Below are 21197 nucleotides of genomic sequence, written 5' to 3'. Positions count from 1 at the left end.
GGTCAAACATTCACAATCGGCGCATCCTTCAAGCCTACCACCGTTGGCCTCGTATCTTCCGACATCGTTGTCAACACAACCAATACTGCCGAGGGCTACAGCCAAGGTACCCATATCAGACTCACTGGTACTGGCGAGAGCGCGGGTCCTCTGCTGTCTATCACTCCCCCGACCATCACTTTCCAGGGCGTCATCGCCGGTCAAACGGGCGGAACAGAAGAGAGCGTGATCTTGTCCAACCAGGGTAACTCGGCACTTTCCATCACCGACGTCCAGTTCTCTACCAGCAGTGCGCAAGGTCCCTTCACCAGCTGGGACAGAGCCACTGCTACCCTTACTGTGGGAAAGTTCACCCTTACCAACGTTCCGGCCACGATTCCTGCCAACAGTGCCATTACCGTTCGCATCGCTTTCGACTCTTCTGTCAGCGGCACCTTCGGCGCGTATCTTCAGGTTGTCTCCGATGGCGGAACCAAGGCGTTCACCATTGCTGGCTCTGCAGGCCCTGCCCCAGTGGCTCTCGTCGAATTCCAGACGCCTGATGGAACTGGATGGGTAGAGTATGATGCGACCAAGAACTTCACCTTTGGCAACGTCACTGAGAACACTTCCCGGGCTTTGAAGTTTCGTGTCACCAACGCCGCTGCCGAGGGTGGCGTCAAGCTCTCTCTTACCGTTTCCAAGCCGCCTTTTGGCATTGCCGGTATCATCCAAGCCGCCAACCAGGTCGATCTTGCCGAGGGAACTGTTCTGGCTCCTGGCGAGAGCGCGACTGCCACCCTGGTGTGCACTGTTCCCAAGGCTCAATGGAACACCGACTCGTACAGTCACGGCACCTTGGACCATGAACACCAACGACCCCAACTTCGAGAAGCATTTCTTCACTTTTGAGTGCACTGCTGTTTCCGAGCAAGCACCGCCTTTGCTCGGTAATGGTCAGGGCAAGTACCGCTACATTGGCTGCTACAAGGAGAATAACCCCGGCCGCCAACTCGCAAACCAGTTGTACGGTGATGCTACAAGCACGAACGGCAAGTGTATCGCTGCTTGCGCTGAGAAGGGAGTCGTCTTCTGCGGTACGCAGTATCACACTGAATGTTGGGGCGGCCCCAACATTCCTACGGAGAAGGTGGACGAGCGCAACTGCAACTTTGACTGCGGCGGCGACCTCAACCAGATCTGCGGTGGTAACGGATTTGGAGCCAACGAAGGCGGAGCTTACATCTCGGTCTTTGCTGACTCGGTTCAATGGGACGGCAACACGACAACTCCCACGCCAAACCCGAACCCTTCAGGCCCTGAGGTGAACCCTGGTGTCGGTCAATACGTGAGCGAGGGTTGCTACACCGAGCCCGCCGACACGCGTGCCCTACCTAACCTAGTCGCGACAACCGAGAAGACTGTCACTCTGTGTATCGAGGCTTGTGCCGCTAGCAAGTATACCTACGTCGGCTTGGAGTACGGAGGAGAGGTTAGTGATCAATCTTTGACATGAATGACTTTGAGAACACTTTCACTAACAACAAGACAGTGTTGGTGCGGAAACACTCTGGCCGCTGCCTCGGTCCCCGCTGCTGCCACCGAGTGCAGCATGGCATGCGCAGACAACAGCACGGAGTACTGCGGTGGACCTTCTAGGCTCAACCTGTACAAGCTCGACGGCACCTTGCCTGAACCCACGAACGCAGTCCCGACTGGCGCCACCACGACTACATCAGCCGCCCCGACTTCGACCGCTCCTCCGGCCAACGAAAGAGTCGGCGACTGGCTCTTCCAAGGTTGCTATACTGAGGGAACTGGCGTCCGTGCGCTCTCTTCTCGGACGTACGCCAACGATTCAATGACTCTTGAGTCCTGCGGTGGTTTCTGTGAGGGCCTCAAGTACTTTGGTACAGAGTACGGACGGGAGTGCTGGTGCGGTGATGAATTCGGCACTGGCAGTGCTCTTGCAGCGAACCAGAAGGATTGCTCTTTCCCCTGCGCCGGTGACAGCACACAATTCTGCGGTGCCGGTGACCGACTCCAAGTTTACATGTACTCGCCGGTGGCCGCGACTACATCGACTGAGGCTACAACCACCGCCGCGTTTGCTTCCTTGGCAGCTCCGCCCAACGGGACTGCGACCACCACCGCGACAGAAACTCCTCTGGCAGAGAAGCAAGCATCTAACAGCACCATCAGCACAACCGCTTCCTTCACTCCGTCAAACTTTACCATCTCCAGTGCTAGAGTGACGGCCGAGGCTGTAGCACCCACTCTTTCAGCAAGCAACTCGTCCCTTCCGGCGACTGCTGAGGCTTCAACCACCTCATCCACTCTTTCAGCCACCAGCTTCCCGGCTACATCAGCTCTGAACACAACCTCCACGCCTGCTTTGGAGCAGGTCACCACCTCATCCGTCATATCGGCCACTTCATCGGCCTCAGCAATTGTGCTCTCCAACACCACAGCACCGGCTACTTCATCGGTCTCAACCACCTCCTCAGTTCTTTCCACTTCCACATCGTCAACCAAGACGTCAACCTCGTCTTCCGCCACCCCCACCCCAACTGGCCCAGTTATCTCCACTGGCAACGAAAACTTTACCTACTACGGCTGCTTTTCCGAACCGGAAGTCGGCCGTCTCCTCCCCACACAGATCATCAACCACGACAACATGACCATTAGCATGTGTCTGAGCGCCTGCTACGACAACAACTACGCCGGCGTCGAATACGGTCGCGAGTGCTGGTGTGGCGACGCCCTCAACATTGGTGGCGGAGGTGACACAGCGCCCGCTGCCAACGTGACGGCCAAGGATTGCTCGTTCACGTGCCCCGGCAACAGCACCGAGTACTGCGGTGCCGGTGTGAGGTTGAGCTTGTACATCCTCAAGGATGAGCTCGAAAAGTTGCAAAAGTCCAACGCGACGGTCTCTTTCAAGTCGACATAAATCATGATTGAGCGAGGGATAATGTCTATGCTTATGTAATTACTTATAGAGGACTACGGTCTCCGTGCTGCACGGCAAACGAATGCAGCCTTTTCCTAAAATATAATATTGATACCTACTGCCTGATAGTCTTACTTCAGAGCGCCCTGTGTCCATTTCAAGCGCTCTTGACTGCGACACTACCAGTACTTAACAGGACGAACTCCCTTTGTAATCTCAGCTCAGTGAAAAGCATCTCAAGGTCGACGTATTACGCGGCGAAGGTAACCTGGATGGCCACCCAATCAAGATGTAGTCATAAGTTCTCACACCAAGGAGGCTCCCTTCATACTACCTTTAGAGAGTTGTTACTCCCGAATTCCTTGCCGCGGGAGATGATCTTATTTGATCGACACTTATCCGAGCTGCAGGTGCGCCATTGACACATTGGAAATTGACGAGAATATGCACCTTTGGTCTCGTCATCGACTCCCGACGTCCTAGGGCCAATAAGGAGCCAGTGTCTAAGGTACCTACCCAAGATCAGATCATGCTCATGTGGGACACTTAAATCTCCCGAGAGGGGTCGACGACGGTCCCGCCCCTGTGGCAGAAGGACGGTGAGCCCGCCTTGCGCATTTGGCACCCTCGATGCCCAGACGATCATTGACAAATGTGACCAGCAGAACTTGAAAATGAGCCAGTAAGGAAGGGAGATTCAAGGGAGTCTAGGAACTGTCCGAGAATGATCACATAATTTTTCAATGGCCCCTCGAAGGTGTGAAGACAGGATGATGACTCTGTATCGGCAAAGCAAGTACTACAACACATTCGTGTCTCACCTGGCCGCCTACCGGAGAAAACCCAATGCCAATCATTCTTGGGATGGTATTTACGAAGCCTTGGCAGACCTCGAGCTCAAAGCTCAAGACATAACCAGGACGGACCATATGCCAAGGGCCACGAAGCCTTGGGGAATCAGGCCACTGCGGCAGGCTGCAAGATCAAATGGCGGGCCCTTCCACCTCCTCTTCCTCGGGTGAAGTCGGCCCAACGACGGTGTTGGTGTATTGACCACGGCCTCGCGAGTCGTCACTCGGCTGAGACGGCGAGGCCAGCCAGGCAGCAAGGCGGGAAGCGAGAGATTTAGACAAGGCTGGGCCTTGCTTTGCTATTTGGAAGTCTGTCGTGTGGCTGGACCTCGCCGGGCTCCGATGTGGATATTTCAGAAGTCTGAGCCCGCCGGGCCCCGGAACTCTCTACCTCCACGACGATGCGACATTGAATAAGTAGGTGGAGCTTTCACGGCGGCGTTGGCACCAAAAGGCTTCACTGGCAGGGTTGAAGCTGTCACGGCTTTACGCACGCCGCAAGTGGATGCATAGTCACGATGGTCTCCGGGATGCGAGGTAACGAGCGCTAGAAATTAAGTTAGACGTTCTGCACAACATCCCAAGAAAGTGGACCTCGGGGCGTCTCGGCGGCACCGGGCTTGAGGGCCGGGAGGAGCCGGCTCAAAGTTTGTAGAAGGCGACACGGAGGATATGGAGGAGATTTGAGCGCCGGGTACATGTGGACTCTGACTTCTGCTACCTCACTGCATCTACCACGACAGGCCGTTGTGAAGACATTGGAAATCTGCAAAGGGAGTTTACAGTGCTTACCACACTCTTTCGAGTGATGTTCAGTCGCACAACAGCAAACAATAGCATCTTTCTTGGCGCAGCGGCAACTCCACTTCTTTGCCTCTGTGAAATGCAAAGACCACAGTCCGGTCTCAGTCCTGAGAACATTGGACCGGCCCGGGTCGAGGTCTCACCCCGCTTTCTCTCCTTCTCTTGACTCCTGAGTCTTGAGTCTTGGTCCCACCCGGAATACTTCTCACGAACTTCCAACGCCGTAAGGACCCGGCATGCGCGAGGGTGATCCCGTCAGGCAGTATGGGATGAGGCTGGGTGTGGGGTAGCGATTTGGGTGGGTATCTGCCAACGCACCAGGCTTGCCGTTGTTGATTTGCTGGATGTTGCGAGGACATCGCTTCAGTGTTCTTCGAGAGTTCCATTTGTCAAGATCATATCATCAAGCAATAGGTCAAAGACCCGTGATCTCGCCTAGATCATGAGGAACGGGAGCAAAAGAAAGTGGTCACCGAATCCCAAATACAAACGGATGAGTCGATGAATAAAACCCAAGTTGAACCTGACCGCAAATGTGAAAAAATGGAAAATAAATCAACCTCAAATGTGGCGTGACTTCTACAGCGAATTCAAATTCCGGTCAACTGGCGCGATATCACAATGCAGGCTTCCATTGTAAGGAATTAGCGCCGCGGCATTGCTTTTTCTCGAGCCTCAGCCGTCGGCCGCCTCGCAGCGGAACCGGGAAAAGGTGGGCACAAACCTTCAAAGTCACGCCATGCAGCAGGGCTGGCGCCATTAATGTCTCAGGGACAACTGACAATAGGGCGGGAATTCTCTCGGCAAGATGAGGGAGAAGAAGTTTTCACAATGCCATGTTCAAAGTATCTGTAAGGTCAGATATGGAGACGATCTTTCATGTACGCGTCGTATACCTAGGTAAAGGCCGGAACTCCAGCTCAGATTTACGATGACTGCTCCATGATCGGTACCAGGATGAGGCCTGGCCGCAGGGTCTGTTCCGTCCCGACTTCAGCTCGCGGTTTATGGAGTCGAGCGAGGACCGGCAGCGGGAGATCTGCATGACCCCTGCTCATCCGCGGACCTCACCCAGGTCGTAAAAGTCTTGACGAAGGATGCGCTGATCTGGTCGTAGGAGGATGGGCAACTGCAAGTCTGAGTGGACATCGATGGGACAAGACTTCAGAGAGGTACGTGGAATCTGGGGTTAGGGCGGCTGGGACTTCCCCCTTTCGCCATTGGAAGCCGTACTTTTCTCTGCCATGTAAAGATGTGATACATGAATCCTTGCGAATCGGAGGCGGGAATCGTCCGATGGGCCACACTTTTGCAGACTCGGTAAGGCAATAGCTGGGATTAAAGGTATGAACTTGTTTCTCCATTCATGAAGCTGCCCTGAGCACATTGGCTGTCCTACTTCTGGACGACAGCTCTCTCCCCGAAGCCATAAATCGCCTTCCCTTGCTGCCCTTCCCCACCGGTATCTCCACACATCAGTCAACCTCGGGAGACTCCAGCTCCACCTCATTTGCTTCCCTTTGAGGGCTGGTACTGCTTTCGTTGCTGTTGTCGTTGCCGTCACTGTTACCATTCTCTTTGCCCTCTTGACCGGGTTCTTTACCCTCGGCCTGCTCCTGTTCCTCAGGCTTGACCGGCTTCACAGGCACCTCAACGCGCAGGAGATCCACCTCGAGGGCAGTCACGCCTTCCGGAAGCTTTGACTTTAGTCCATCCTGCTCGACGTCAAAGTAGAGAGCCCAGAAGTTCCCCGTTCTGACGACGCAGAACCCTTCCCAGCTCGCAAAGGTGAGTCGCTTGTCTTGCCTGGTGCAGTCGAACGGGCCCGTGTAATTGTTCTGGGCGTACGGCCGGGTCCCGAATTTGACCTCGTACGTGTCCCGGTCCACGTAGATCCAGTTCATGATGGGCGGCTCGTCGCAAATAGTTGAGACCAGGCCGGCGTATTGGCTGTCTGGGTACGGCAGGAAGTAGCCCGCAAACTGGTGTCCGAACGCCGAGTCTGGGTCAGTCCCGGTGTCAACAAATAGCTAGGAAAGGGAAGAGTAGCTTCATTAGCAAAGGTTGGAGCTCCAAGGGAGGGGTCTGGATGACTGGGATCTGAAAATACCTTGTCTCCCGAGAGAACTACGTGCTTGCCGTGGATATCTGGGGAGTGACATGTTGACTTGCGGCATCGGATAATGAGGTTATTTTTCCGGCTTCGATGCTCTTTTCTCCGGGCTGACTGTTGCGTGTGTCGGATAGCTTCCGCCATACCGAACACTGCCGAGAAGGCGACGATGAATTGGGCAACCATTTTGCCCTCTAGTTGCGTACTATAGGTATGAGATGTCTCTGTTGTGTTTCCGGCAGGTGGGAAAAGGGGGACACTGCAGCCCAATGGGTGATGGATTTATGCCAGTGTCTGGCAGAAATTTACTCCCGATGTATTCCGTTCGAGCCTCTCTCGATACCTGGAGTGAAGAGCTCACCGATCAGCAGGCATCACCCCCGAAGGCATAATCGTGCTTTCTTTTGTTGGGAGCTGCTCGGGAAACATCCCGTCGGGCAGAAAGGCAATGAGCTGTCTCTCCATTGCAGAAATCTCCACCACCAGGTTCCCATGGCATCCTTGTCGAGGATCCTCGAGCGAGGGCGACAGCAGCAGCACTGCAGCAGAGTACGAAGGCGACGTCCGGACGAAAGGAAAATTGGATGATATTCTCCAATCTTCATATTAGTCTTGTGCGACAATGTCTCACTTCAGGGCCGTCGAGCAGAGGATAAAAGAGGAAGCAGATGCCCGGCTGTCATGGCCGTCTTCTTCCTCGGCAGCACCAAGATTCCTCAGTCTCATAGCAACTCGGCCTCAAGGCACTCTCGCAAAAGATCTCCTTCCGAGCAGTCTCTCGACAAGATTCCGCCGGATCAACAGCCACCGCCTGAAAAGCCTGAGCTTCGCCAGAGACCATCGCTCAAGTTCATCCACGTCCGAAGTTTGGGATCACCGTCTTCTTCACGACCGTCTTCTCCTAATCGTCCGACTTCTCCCCGTCCACCGTCTTCGCTCTCGCAGTCTTCTCGCCCGTCGTCTCCTCGTCCTTCATCTCCTCGTCCTGCCACCCCGCCTCTACCCCCTCCACGTCCTCGATCAACCACCGCCGCAACCATGTCTTCGCCGTAAGTATAGCCAACACACCCAACAGGTCTGAACCCACGACCAATTGAATTTTCCTCCCCTTTTAGAACCAAGAACTCGGTTCCCCCGACTACCACCACCACCTCTAACCCGTCTACCACTTCCACCAGCTCCAGCAACCCCCTCAGCTCCAGCACGAGCAACAGCAGCTACCCTAACAACTCCCTCAGCAACAACAATCCCAACACGTCCCTCAACAACACTAACAACAACAAGTCCATCAACAACAACAACACCAACAACCAGAACAGCGGCTTCGGTAACTCTCTCCCCATGCCCGGTCTCTCCGGCCCCGCCAACGGACCCATCGGTAAGGCGCCGCCTCCACTAATCTACCCTCTTGTCAAGAAGCCACGGGAAATACTGACACGAAAGCTCTGGCAGGAAACCTCCTCAAGGGTCCCGTTGACGACAACGGCAAGCTCAAGGACGCCGGCCTCATGGTCGGTATCAAGCTTGACCTTGAGGCCGAAGTTCACCTCACGGCTCGGGTCAGAGGTGACATCCTCGTTGGCCTATACTAGGCTCGCGCGCAAACAAGAGACCAAGATTGGCGACCTCCAGGTCGAGGTCGAGGTCGTGTGCGAAATCATCAGGATGAAATGCCTGAGCGGGGACGGCGATTATATATCGGTGTGTATCGAGAGATTAGTATGGAATTTTCGGGTCGCTGGGCCAAAAGGGCGCGTCGGCGGTAGCTTGACTATAACTGCAATAAACCTCGATTGAAAACTCATAATGTTTTACGCTGGTGATGATACGGTGAGCCTGTTTTGAATGCGACTTTGTAGACCATCTCGATAACAGACTTTGATGCAGTGGTGCCAAAGCATCCAGTGTAGCAATTGCAGGCCAAGGTGTTGAGTGACCGTCGACCCAGGTCTTGGCTGTTCAAAAGAGATAACTTAACTTAACCAGCAGACCTCAAGCATACAGTCTCAAAAGAATTCCAAAACGTGGTTAAAGAACTGATAAGCGTGCACATTGAGAAGTGTCAGCTGATGTTAAGTAGACGTTCTTCTGGTGGTGTCCAGGTGTAAGAAATCCTGCCTTATCTCGATCAGCCTTGCCTCTTTTAGCCTGGGCTGGCGGGTAGGTCTCGTGGTCCTGTCGAACGTCTCATTTTAGTCAGCGAGGCGTCTCAAATGAGATGTCACTTGAGCGGCTCAGAAGCGAAATGTGACGACCCCAAGCTTTGGAGACGTGGGGTTGCACCGAAAGCGGCGTCTGCATGGCTGGCACATGGCACTAAGGTAGCTCTTAACTAGCAGCTGAGACTCCAACCCCTCCGCCGTTCTCTGTGCCCGAGAGCCTCTGTTTGACCCTTCATCATCTACAACATACCTCGAATCAATTAGTTATTTTGAGGATATTTCGACTGAAAAGATGGCTGTCGTTCTGCTCGTCGCCGTCGCCGTCGTCTTCGGATTGTTGGTGAAGGAATTTTACTCTTGGTATCGGCTGTCTCATGTCCCTGGGCCGTTCTGGCATGGAATCACTGGGTTCTCGATGGCGCGAGCTGCGCTGACTGGATCCGTTCATGAATACTACATGGAACTGCATGAGACATACGGTGAGATCACATCGTCACTCTTCATACCGTGAGCGATATGGCGAAAAGGCTGATGAAGGATGCAGGACCCTTGGTTCGTATCGGGTCCAATACTGTCATGTTCAGCGATGGTGACACGCTCAAAAAGATCTCCGGCACTCGCAGTAAGTACATAAAGGGCGAGTGGTATGCGGTCGGACGAACGACTCCAGGTGAGGATCATTTATTCTCGATGCGCGACGAGGAGAAGCGCAAGTATTTGAAGAGCAAAATGGGACCTGGTGTAAGCTTATCCCTACCCAAGATGGGCTCGAATCTCTTTGCTGACCACAAACGCAGTATTCGGGCTTGGAGAACGGAGGATTCGAAGCCGGTATAGATAAGAATGTTGCTGCGTTCGTTGACCTCATCGATCGCAAGTACATCTCGACCGCAAAGAACTTTAGACCCATGGACATGGCCAGCAAGTCGACCTATTTTGCGTTGGATGTCATCAGCGAGCTCGGCTTTGGCACCCCGTACGGCTTCCTCAAAGAAGACCGAGACCTGTATCAATATGTTGCCACGAAAGACGCCTTCTTTCCGGTCATGATTACGATGGGAAACGTACCGTGGTTGGCAACGCTTATGCACAGTTGGCCTCTGAATCTAGGATTGCCAAAGTCAGGGGACTCTGCTGGGTTTGGGGCGCTTATGGGGTGAGTAGTGTGGAACATTCCGATCCAGCGAGTAGGTGAGATGGCTAACGTCCACGGGTTAGGTTTGCTAAAACCTTTGTTGATGGACGGCTGGCTCCGGATACGAAGCCCGGTCGAGACATGATCCAGTCATTTATCAATGCTGGTCTAACGAGGGAAGAGCTGACACAGGAAGTCTACGTTGAAACGTGAGTGGTAGAGGGCCTTCTTCACCGAGGGTCTTGATCGGTTCAATAGTTGACTCTCTTCTCAGTATTGCTGGTTCTGACACCACGGCAACGGCAATTCGCATGACACTTCTGTCACTGCTATCAAATCCGCAAGCCTTCACGGCCCTCCAAGCTGAGATTGATGCCGCCGTATCCAAGAAGATGATCAGTTCTCCGATCAAAGATTCCGAGGCTAGGTTTATGCCGTATCTTCAAGCCGTGATACGCGAGGGCCTCCGTCTATACCCACCATCGACCGGCATCGTCAGCAAACAAGTCCCGTCAGAAGGGGATGTCATTCACGGATATAGGCTGCCTCCTGGGACGCAGCTGGGAGAGAATGTGTGCAGCATCGGCCGATCGAAGGACATCTTCGGACCAGATGCACATCTATTCAGACCAGAGAGGTGGATAGAGGCAGCAATGTCTGATGACGAAGGAAGGTACAAGGCGATGATTTCAACTACCGACATGGTTTTTGGGTATGGCAAGTTCTACGGCATGGGCAGGAACATTGCGTTGATGGAGTTAAACAAGACCTTTGTTGAAGTAAGCTCTTGTTGTTTTTCGTTGTGTTAAAGCTATTGCTGACGTGTTCAACTGTAGCTTCTCCGTAGGTATGATTTTGCCATTGCAAAGCCTGAAAAGCCAATGAGATTGTGGAGTGCAGGGTTTTGGATAACGCATGACTTCTGGTTGAAGATCACGCAGAGAGGCAGGTGATAGTCAAGTAGGCTTAGGTGTTGGGATATCGATCTTTCAGTATCAGTGTTTAATCTTATACCTTAACTACTGATGGTTTCACATAGTTATGTATACCAAAAGTATCGGGGATGCTATCACACCACTCATGAAGAATGGAATTGACTTGAACTTTCTGAACTAGCCATTCCCATGACCAAAGAATAAGCTTCTATGCCAAGATCTTACGGACTACGTTACCACAAACAGGCATACGACCAACCAGACCAACCGGCCTTGCTGCTTCATGATTTTTTGGTTAGTCGGTTGAGGTGTGGAGACATCAAGCCAGTACTGTGAATCTTCGAGGAGGGATATCGCCCCCTTACGCCATGCTATGCCTCGTCTTTCCCGCGCACCACCTCCGCTATCAATTTTGAAGGCCTTGCCATCGTCGCAAAAACATCTTCTATCTTGACACATTCCTCCACGATCCTTCACTCCACGGCATCTCTTTTGAGGTCTCTTCTCTGAGTCTGAAAGTCGACAGTCATGGCTCTCCGAGCAAAACCGCCCTTCTTTAATATCCCTTCGGAGGTTCTTCAGCAGATTTACCAAGAGGTCTGGGGCACGGAAACTCAGTTATTCCTACACGGCGGCCAGATGCAGATTATGCCATGTCAGGGGCCAGACGATTTCTCCGATAAACACGAAGGATTCGAGCATGCGGAATGCCTTAATGCCATTTGTAAGGACTCTACGTAGATACGCCGAGTACAGCCGGCTTGGGGTTGTCACTGGAAATGTGAGAAGATATTTCCCATATTCGGAGAAAGAAGGCGAAAACATCACATACCCTTACTTCCAATGATGTTTCTATGCAAAATGATGTGAGCTTGCCGTCTTGATACCCAGTTAAATAAGTATCCAGGGCTGGGGAGAGGCTTGCTGACATCTCTCAGGTGTTTCGATATCATTGCTTTCTTGTCTCTGCCAGCGCAGTCCATACACTTGACCGATCTGGAAGTCATTGAACATATGCTCTCTCTCGCTGCCGACGATCCAGCCAAGAGTTCCAATCGACTCGCAAACGCGCCGGGCAAAAATCACAGGTTGCTTATCTTGCCTTTGCATAACCTCAACTTAACCCTGCGACTTCCCATGCACCTACTTGGCACTCTTTACACCCCGACCTCTTCAAAACCATATGCACTTAGTGGCTCCATCATGCCTCCGGCTCGGCCTTTTGGTGCTGTTGAGGGGAGTGGTTGCCAACGACAGCATGACCAGTGGAGGCGCATATGGCCACGGATTTCGAATCTGCCTTTCCTGCAGCATTTGACACTTTGGCTCGATCACGACGATGCTTACAGCTGGAAAGTCGTGAGCGGAGAAGAGATTCTACAGGACTCAATAGACATTATGCCCACATTGACAGCTCGCGGTGCACAGGTCTCCGTCAATCTTCTTCGACTGGCGCCCGGTGAATTTCGAGATGACGAGTTCTTTGTCGGTGAGCAACCCGAATTCAGTATCCATAGACGGAAACGTTTGCCTTGGGTGATGGCTAGTCCATGCGCAGGAGAGGGAGTTCACTGGGCACATACCGAGGGAAATGGACCTCCTCCAGAGCGTACTTCAGTGTATAGAACACGCTTCCCTGACCTTGAATACCACCTCTATGATGCTTGGGGTTACGAAGTCCAAATCCATGAATATAACATTTCACTATCGGAGTCACTAATGTACTAACACTTTATGTAAGAGACCGCTACTTTGTCTTACTATTCATTAGAAAATTAGATCAAGCTCGCCCTCTTAGACTCTCGGGTGCATCGTGTCTTCCGGCCCGTTACAACTACCTAGGTACACGGGGCTCGGGCTAGATAGTGTGCCGTATCACTGTAACGATATCGCAAAGCTCAAAGAAACAGATCGTTTTCGGACTTTCAGGTTCTACCAAAGTCCGGGGGTGATTCTGCTAGACCGCTGAGATTTTCTTGTCCTGGGAGCTTTTGGTTTGAGAATCGCATCCGTATGGCGGTAGTCCATGTCAATGAAGTCTGGGGTTATCTGCAAAGTTGCTGCTACGAACCTCACAGCCAACCCGAGGAACTGGCTATGGAAACCTTCAATACGTTAGCAAAGAGCCATGACGGAAGTTGAACAGTCACATCGTCTACAAACGAAATGTTCCGAAAGACCTGTGCATTGCGTACTCTTCAGGCTTTGAAATTGGCCCGGGTACTCCACGACCGCAAGGTTACGCACCTACGACAAGTCACGGATGTGCCTACAGTCTTGTATGCGAGACCGAATTCCGATTCTGATCTTTATGTTCAGCTTCTTGTTGAGGGATTCAGCCATTTTCAGAGTTCTGACGTGAGACATTAGACTGGCGACAAGGCTTCGGACGTGTTCCATCAAGCCAATCAATCCTACCCAATTGTTGATTTCAACTGGTTTTTCGATCGATAACAGCCCCGTAATCAAACTAGTGCAGCCCCTGCTCTGTGGAGTCACCCAATGCAGCTTTCGTCTAGACGTTTAAGCGGGATTACAAAAAACATCCTCGATGCCGGACAAGGTTTGGATTGCTGACAGACGCTCCAACTGCTAAACTCCAGTCCCAATACGATTACGAAGAGACCCCCTTGAAGGATCTGCAGTAGGCCAACGGTTTTGATATATGACTTGAATATCCTGAGCGGCTTTCCGATATTCCTTCCTTTCTTCGCCACTGATTTCGCCACTAAATCGTTGCAAAATGGAGCTCCCTGCGCTGGCTGGCACGGTCTTCGCGGTTGTTGTTATCGGCTGCTACTTGCTCGAATCTTTCTTCTTCATCTCCAAAAATCCGCAGGAACCAGAGTACATTAGGCCCCGCATACCATTGATCGGTCACCTTCTCGGTCTCAATAAGTATGGCTCTGGCCACTACTTTACCAAAGTTGGGCAAGTCCCCGCCTACTTGATTTAACTTAGTGACCTCGTAGCTGACGTGATTCTATAGAGCCGACGCCAAGTCTAAGATCTTTTCTGCGCCCATCTTCTCCTTCAAGTTCTACATTATCGCAGAACGCAAGTTCATCTCGTCGATCCAACGCAATGCCAGGACAATCTCTTTTGCGCCCTTTGCAGCCAAGGCGTCACACAATTTTAGCGGTGCCGATGAGAAGGCCACTAACTTGCAAGATCACCTGGGAGGCGGCCCCGAGGCCAAAGAATTTGATCGAGTCCAGCGCACAACACTGGCAGCTGGTCCTGAACTTGATGACATGAGTCTTGTTGCAACTCAGGTGAAACTCGAAATTGTTGACAAGCTGGCTGCTGATGCCCTCAAGTCACCCGAAACAGGCATTCCGATCGATTTGTTTGCCTGGGTGAAGCACACCGCCGGGCTGTCAGCATCGGAAGGGATGTTCGGTCCTTTGAATCCTTTCAAGAACCCTGATCATGAAGCCGACTTCTGGTACTTATTTCCCTCCAGCTCTTAACTGCCTTACTCCGTGTGAGGAAATTGAGATTGAGACGAGAAGCTAACAAATGCAGGACCTTTGCTGACAAGGCACACTTGCTTCTACCCGGAGGCATCATCGCCGATCTATTTGCGAAAAAGGCAATGCAAGCAAGGGAACGCAACGGTCTACGATACGAAGAATACGTCCGTCTTGGGGGCACGGAGACGGCCTCAGGTCTCATCAAGGGCCGGTCACGCGTAATGGCAGAGAATGGAGTGTCTCCGCGTGATATTGGGCGTATCAACGTTGGCTTCGACATCGCTATGCTGGCCAACTACGTGCCAACAACCTGGTGGTCTGTCTTTGAGGTATTCTCGCGCCCGTGGCTCGTAGATGCAATCCGCGAAGAAGTCCGCAAAGCCGTCAAAAAGGATGAAAACGGGGAGCTCTGCATGGACATTTCCGTCATCAAGTCCGCCTGTCCGCTTCTTCTCTCCTCGATTCAGGAGGCGCAGCGCCTGCACACCATCCACGCACACATCCGTGAAGTTCTTCGCGACACGACAATCACAGTAGACGATAAGACTCAGCTTCTCAAGAGCGGCAACTATGTCCAGATCAACGGCATTCCCATCCTCCGCAACGAGGAAACATGGGGCTCGGATGCTACCTCCTTCGACGCCTATCGATTCATCAAGATGAAGAAGAAGCCCGACACGCCAGGCGTAGCCGCGCCAGGAGACCTGGCACCTCACTCATTTCCCATCTGGGGCGTGGCACCTCACGTCTGTCCGGCACGATGGTTTGCGACTACCGGCACAATGACACTAATCGCGTTGATGACTTTGAAACTCGACGTTGCGGTTGCACCGGAATTCAAGGGCGAGGGTCCATCCGGGAGGGAATGGAGAATGCCCGAGGTTGAAGGGCTCTTTGTGGCGTTACATTCTCCCGCTGAGCCGATTCCCATTACGGTACGGTCGAGGCAAGAATTTGAAGGCAAGTGGAGAGTTGAGACTGGAACACCAGGGACAAGATTACAGTTATCGGTGGGTTAAATAAGCTTTGAAACGTTGGTTCTCAAAGAATATTGCAACCAAGCATATGATCAAGTTGTGATGCATTCAAGAGCATGCTTCCGTGGTTCTTATTCTGTGATCTAGAAAGGCGCCTGAGGCCTAAACTCACTCAGAAGGTGTGAGTTGAGACGTGACCAGCTTGCGAGTAGCAGTTGACTGGAGGATTGCGAAATTATGACTTTATCTGGTAAGTAAGTTTTGGTTCAGACAATTATTTACTAGGGAATGCTATATGTACATATTGCATGTTGTAGTTGAACCGTGCCAGTGCCAAAGTCAATGATGTGCCCAAAAGCCAATAACTTAGGCGCGGTAGTTGTTCCAGAAGCTCAGCATGCGGGTCTGCTGGCCAGCGGTGAACTCCTCGTAGCAAGAGCTAATTCTTAAGTCAGCAAGAAACTCTGGTATTCTCAACTCGGGCAAATCACTTACTCATAGGAGTAGTCCATGTAGTTGTGGATGGGGTCAAGGCCGGCAATGCTGGGGCAAGAGTCACGGCCGGTAGGGCATCCGGAAGAAGAGCTAGCCTGGGCAGGGGTATCGGCAACGGAGTCTCCACCGTTGCAACCGCCCTGGAAGGTGTGGTACAGACCGAACCAGTGACCAATTTCGTGGGTGGCAGTCTTTCCGAGGTTGAAGTTGGTCTCGCTTCCGCCGGGAACAGTCGACGACAGGATAGTGCAGCCGTCGGCGATGAAAGCAGAAGAACCCGCGGAGGCGGTGGTGGGGAATGTGCAGATTCCGAAAGCACCACCGACACTCTTCAGGAAGTACAGGTTAAGACTGCCGTAGTCACCCTTGCGAAGAGCAGTCTTCATGGCGGTCTGGCTGCTGTAGCCGGCCCAAGCGGAGTTAATGGTACGGGTCGTCTCGACGAGGTTGAACTGGATGCCGTGAGGGGCAAAGTTGGAGTTCATCACGGCCAACTGGTCAGTGACCATCTTGTCCTACACACATATCACGCGTAAGTGATCATTCTAGTAATGTTCGCTTTCGAGTACACCCAAGGTGGAGCTAGGTCTCGAGAGCTATAGAGCTAACATGACTTACGGTGATGTATCCATTGGCCACAGTCGTGGAGGAGGCCACGATGTGGAAGTAGGTAGGGACGGTGATAGTGGCCAGAGCTGCCAGGCTGACAGTACCGTTGTTGGAGGCTTCCTCCTCGGCAAGCTTCTTGGAGATCTCGAAGTGCTCGGCGGAAGGCTCCTCAGTAGCACAGCCGAATCTGACGGCGGGCGTCACCGCGGCAGAGACGGAGGCGGCAAGAGCCGCGACGAGGGCAAGGTTGAAGTGCATGATGACTAGACTGAACCGGGGACCGGGGAGCGAACAAACGACTTGGATAGGAGCTGTGAGAGGGATGTCGAGCTAAGAAGGGGAACCTTGATGGCAAGAGAACTGGCTATATATACTCCATGATCAGTCCTCTCTTGATGAAAGTCATCTTGTCGTTGTTGAGCTTCTATTCTCGGGGCTGTAGAAATTGCCCGGTCCGTTGCAGCGAGCTGAATCGGCTTGGAACGATGCCCTAACAGGAAGTCCAATGACAACAGTACTACCAAAGTAAAAAGGCGCATCAGGTGATAGAAGGAAACCGGTAACGAGCCCGAGACTTTTCTTTCCATTCCTCCATACGCCTTCCTCATCTGGCTGATACCAAGACTCAATTGCAGCTGAAGTTGAGTTGCGGTTGTTCAAAAACCACCCGTGGGAGCCGCGGGGTTCGATATCTGCCGCCTTCTGTGTTCTGCGGTCAAGTAAGTATTGTTGATAGCCAAGCGAGAGAGTCAGGTTAGTGTGGGGATTCGTCCTAAGGCCCGGCTGAAGTTCCCTCCTTGCATGAAACGATCAGGCCGAGAGAACTAAACATGCTCATTGCTCGTCGTAATACGGTCGGGCGCCGGCTTCGACCGATAAGCTTAATTTGATCTGTTGATCAACTTGATCGTATTGAGGGGCCGGGCGGCAGACGTGGGATAAGTCTTGGTGTTGGTCGAATCGCAGACAAGCTTCACAACTGGCGCTAGCGTTGTGTGGTTGCAGTGTATTTATTCAACTGCTTGTTACTGCTAGTATGCCAAGCACTGCCAAGACGGCCTTTCGTCCAACTGTAGGAGCACGATAGAACCTGCCTATTTAAGCAACAACTTGGTAACACTGATGACTGAGCTTGCTTCTTTTATTATCGGCCATTGGTTTGAGGAACAGGATGAAAACTAATCATTGTCTCGGGAGAATTCTGAAGGACTTGTTTCCGCGTATCAGGCACGACGAGGCCAACCTGCATTCTTTTGAGGAGCTGCTTGCAGGTAGATAAAAGCTTTGATTCCCGGTGTTTCCACACTTGAACATAAGAGACAAAGACATCTTAGCAATTGTCTTACTTGAATTTGAGTTGTTCTGGCCAAATAAGGTTGGAATACATGCAACAAGATAGAATTGAATTTGAACTTTAGCAGTGAAGGTATCGCAACTCCTCATTGGCGCCTTAGTCTGTGGCGTTTACTATACGGAGCCCTCAGACTGGATCTGCACTTGAAAAGCCTTACGCTCCAACTTGAAGTACACTTGTGTATCATTACCTATGGTCATGCCGCTCCAAGGAGTCGTTGCGTTTCTCGTTGCACAAAGATCGTCTTACGGGCGTCGCCTCGCCTGGAAGATGCTGCCATAGTGGCACAAACCTTGACTACCCTACTTGGTATTAACCAATTGATAATCACTACAAATGAAGTCAACAGAAGTTGCGTAAAGAGTGCGATAATTCTGGCCAATGGTCCTTTTACATGTGGAAGATGGAAACCCCTTGGTGAAGTGAAGCCAATTGTGCCATAATCGTGCCACAGGTGAATATAAAAACAATGTGTCAATTGAATCATCTACTCAAACCAGTAAATATAACGATGGCTCCAAATTATCAGTAAGACAGAGTTTTGTTCCAGAGTTGCATGCAGAGACGTCTGCTTGATTCTATCAAACACACCATAGGTCGACGGAAGTTGCGGAGTGCACGTTATGAGCTCTCGTCAAGTCAAGTTCATTGTAACACTGAGAATGGAGGCAGGAGATCAGAGACTGTATCTATCACATTAGGCTTCCAAGTTCGACTTTTCATGATGTTTTCCCTTACAGTCTACTAGTAACTTGGAGGCACCCACCCAAGCTCCTCCATCGGCCACTGAATCCATGGCTTGTGGCTCTCGTCCAGCAGCTCCCACGCCTGTGATATGAGATGAATCGACCAGCCCTGAAGCCACCATTGGCTTTCTAATCTCTTCAGCACGACGCAGAAATGGGCATAAATACCAATAGCCGCTTGATTCGCCCTCGGTTCTTTAAGCAAAGGTAGAAACTCGTCCGAGACAAAATACTTCCAGATGAACATGTCCATAATGTCCATACCACGACCTCCGTCATGCAAAGCAAGGGCAAGAGGGAATCCCAATTCGTCAATGGCCAGATTATGGATGCGCAGCAGGTCTTTGTCAATATTACTGGCACTGACGCGTCTTCGCAGACTTTCCAAGGCGGCTGGTCGAGCTCGTGACTCGTCACGGGCTGTGAAGAATCGTTCCTTTGCGTATGTCAATAGAGGAGTCAGCGGACCCTCATAGTTCTTGGAGTTGAGGAGTTTGATGAGAGAACAAGCTCCGGATAGAAGAAACGTCCAGTCCGGAAATGCTGACTCCCAGACGACGACTGATTCTTTCAGGTAACGTCCCGATGCAAGAGCTGAGTTTTGTAAGTCAGTGTGTTGCCGGAACGCAGTCCTAGAATGATGACGAGGCTTGAAAGGACGGAGATAAAGACAATGATAGTATTTCGCGATTTTAGAAGGGTACATATATGGACGGATGACTCACCAAAGAAGATTGTGAGAAGCGAAAACAAAAACAAGTTTTCGGCATTTCGTTCGTCAAGAGTACTCATCAACTCCATTGCTTCCCTAGAAGCTGATCGGTGATAAAGTAGGGCCTTGGCCACGAGTGACTCTTTGCGTTCCGGCCGTTGATGGGCCAGATGGAGAGCGGATATGGAGAGCAAGGTTCGCATTACGTATTCGCATTTCAGCGCCATGCGCACTACAGAGACTCGCCACATCTGGCGAACGAGGTCATCAGTTGATAGTGTCATGTACACGGAGGTAGTGAAGTTATGGATAAGCTCCAAGTCGACAAAGTTGAGGGTTTGGTCGATAGCTGGCGCCGGTCTTATAGCCGCCGCTGAGGCTTCTGCGTTTCTGCCGTCGATGGATGTTCGTAAGGTGATCTGCATGCTGGGCAATGATATCGCTGTCGAGCGGCTTTGCAGAAAGTCGCAAATCACCAGGTGACGGACGCAGTTTTGGCATGCTGGCTTCAGTTCATCACACTTTGGGAGACAAATATTAGCGGGTAGAGCATAGTGAGTAGTTGTGCGAATGGGTGAAATTGCAGAAATATGGCTGAGCGGTCGTGGTGCATGGACGATCCTGAGCGCAGGTACAGTCCGGGGATCGCCAAAAGAAGGGATGGCATGCAGATGCGGCAGTTTGCCATCAGACGAACCTTGATTTTACGCCTCTTGCAAGTATGGCACCCAAGCTTGGATTTCCTATGCGGTTTCTTCGAAACTTTCGAAACTTTCGTCGCAGTCTTCTGCTCCGGAATAACCTCCATCATGTCCGAGGCCTCTCAACACCACCGTGCCGGATATGTCACCGGTTCTTATCCGTAGTTAGACGCTCTGACCTGACGCGGTCGAACCCCTGAAGCTGCAGTGTGGTCGTGGAAAGAGAAGCGAAATCTGTTGGCCGCAGATACACCTATCCAACAGGCATTCTACAGATTTCGAATTAACGAGCCAAGATTGGCGGGAAGTCGGAAGGGCGGGAAATTCCAAGATTCCGAGTCTACGTTAGCCCATGCGATTGTGTTCGCTGATGCTGACATTGGCGCCGGCCGACGAAAATGTGTGGACGGCGTTTAAAGCCGATGGAGCTCCGCAAGGCAGTGCTCGTATCGTTCGCTTAGCACCCAAGACTTCGGGTGCCAGGCCGAATGCGGGGTGGTGTCACTCGACACGTCGAAACTATCGCCTTCACTGCCCTGAGAGTAGGAATTCTAAATCATTCAGACTCGACTTGGGAAATCAAGAATCCTGGGTCTTTCTGTGCTATTTGAGATGGTTTTGCTATGAGTAGTAGAAGTATGGACCTTCCATGAGCTAGACCGAGGTAGTTGGATGGTCATTCGCTGCTGCTCTGTCTGCTCTTGGAAATGATGCAACGCTAAGATCTATAGTGGCGGATGTAATGTATTTGAAGTTGAGGCCAAGAATTTCGTAACACTGTTGTTGAGAATAATAACTAAGGTTTTAGGCAAAATTATTCTTCTTGAGGTGTTCATTTGTTACGTGTTTCTCCCGGTGGGCAGAGTGGTGATCTTGGAGAAGTTGGCTACAATTTTCTTCGGCTCAGCAGACTAATTAGTAGCCGTGATCACAGCCTCGAGGTCTGGCTTTTACGTCGACTGCAAGACACAGTCAGTATATACCTCCAGAGTAACTGATCAGTCAAAAAATAATACACGTATGGTTCTGTGTTTGATGTTTCAATCGAACCTACATGTACCCTTCAAAAATTAATTGAACAAAAAAGGCCAGGGTTTGTACGAACTAGCGGTACCTCATTGTTGAATGGAAACAGCTGGGATTTGTAAATTAGTTCTTCTCAGAGAGCCATCACACTGACTCGATTTTGCGTCAC

At 51.6% G+C, this 21197-nt stretch overlaps 7 protein-coding genes across 7 annotated transcripts; 4 read left to right on the top strand and 3 right to left on the bottom strand.

Annotated features, from left to right (window-relative positions):
• Positions 1-1193: 1193 nt before the first annotated feature.
• Positions 1194-3293, top strand: BDP55DRAFT_397776 (WSC domain-containing protein). Its single transcript, XM_060567261.1, has one exon. The coding sequence runs from the start codon at positions 1496-1498 to the stop codon at positions 2930-2932; it is 1437 nt and encodes a 478-aa protein (XP_060423253.1). The 5' UTR covers positions 1194-1495; the 3' UTR covers positions 2933-3293.
• A 2627-nt stretch (positions 3294-5920) lies between these two features.
• BDP55DRAFT_397650 (uncharacterized protein) lies at positions 5921-7104 on the bottom strand. The gene is made up of 2 exons (XM_060567260.1): positions 6698-7104; positions 5921-6617 (listed from the first exon to the last, which is right to left on the bottom strand). Exons 1-2 carry the CDS (start codon positions 6884-6886, stop codon positions 6063-6065), a joined length of 744 nt encoding a protein of 247 aa, XP_060423252.1. The 5' UTR covers positions 6887-7104; the 3' UTR covers positions 5921-6062.
• Positions 7105-7207: 103 nt separating this feature from the next.
• On the top strand, positions 7208-8792 carry BDP55DRAFT_397646 (uncharacterized protein). The gene is made up of 3 exons (XM_060567259.1): positions 7208-7749; positions 7816-8078; positions 8153-8792. Exons 1-3 carry the CDS (start codon positions 7323-7325, stop codon positions 8495-8497), a joined length of 1035 nt encoding a protein of 344 aa, XP_060423251.1. The 5' UTR covers positions 7208-7322; the 3' UTR covers positions 8498-8792.
• A 136-nt stretch (positions 8793-8928) lies between these two features.
• BDP55DRAFT_682736 (cytochrome P450) lies at positions 8929-11106 on the top strand. The gene is made up of 6 exons (XM_060576283.1): positions 8929-9341; positions 9407-9603; positions 9660-10018; positions 10081-10206; positions 10272-10776; positions 10834-11106. Exons 1-6 carry the CDS (start codon positions 9155-9157, stop codon positions 10948-10950), a joined length of 1491 nt encoding a protein of 496 aa, XP_060423250.1. The 5' UTR covers positions 8929-9154; the 3' UTR covers positions 10951-11106.
• A 2418-nt stretch (positions 11107-13524) lies between these two features.
• On the top strand, positions 13525-15549 carry BDP55DRAFT_397588 (cytochrome P450). Its single transcript, XM_060567258.1, has 3 exons — positions 13525-13863; positions 13922-14380; positions 14461-15549. Exons 1-3 carry the CDS (start codon positions 13676-13678, stop codon positions 15425-15427), a joined length of 1614 nt encoding a protein of 537 aa, XP_060423249.1. The 5' UTR covers positions 13525-13675; the 3' UTR covers positions 15428-15549.
• Positions 15550-15751: 202 nt separating this feature from the next.
• On the bottom strand, positions 15752-16747 carry BDP55DRAFT_565128 (extracellular metalloprotease; the record flags this gene model as incomplete). The annotated part of the gene is made up of 3 exons (XM_060570395.1): positions 15752-15824; positions 15881-16395; positions 16499-16747. 3 exons carry the CDS (start codon positions 16745-16747, stop codon positions 15752-15754), a joined length of 837 nt encoding a protein of 278 aa, XP_060423248.1.
• A 1569-nt stretch (positions 16748-18316) lies between these two features.
• BDP55DRAFT_397554 (uncharacterized protein) lies at positions 18317-20369 on the bottom strand. The gene is made up of 3 exons (XM_060567257.1): positions 19999-20369; positions 19315-19822; positions 18317-19183 (listed from the first exon to the last, which is right to left on the bottom strand). The coding sequence occupies exons 1-3, from the start codon at positions 20110-20112 to the stop codon at positions 18588-18590; spliced, it is 1218 nt and encodes a 405-aa protein (XP_060423247.1). The 5' UTR covers positions 20113-20369; the 3' UTR covers positions 18317-18587.
• Between the last annotated feature and the right edge of the window lie 828 nt (positions 20370-21197).

Source organism: Colletotrichum godetiae, assembly GCF_030913485.1.
Source record: "Colletotrichum godetiae strain CBS 193.32 chromosome Unknown BDP55scaffold_73, whole genome shotgun sequence".
In the NCBI taxonomy this organism is placed as follows: Eukaryota; Fungi; Ascomycota; class Sordariomycetes; order Glomerellales; family Glomerellaceae; genus Colletotrichum; species Colletotrichum godetiae.
Note: the sequence above shows the minus strand (reverse complement) of the source record. Positions and strands in the feature narration are given on the sequence as shown.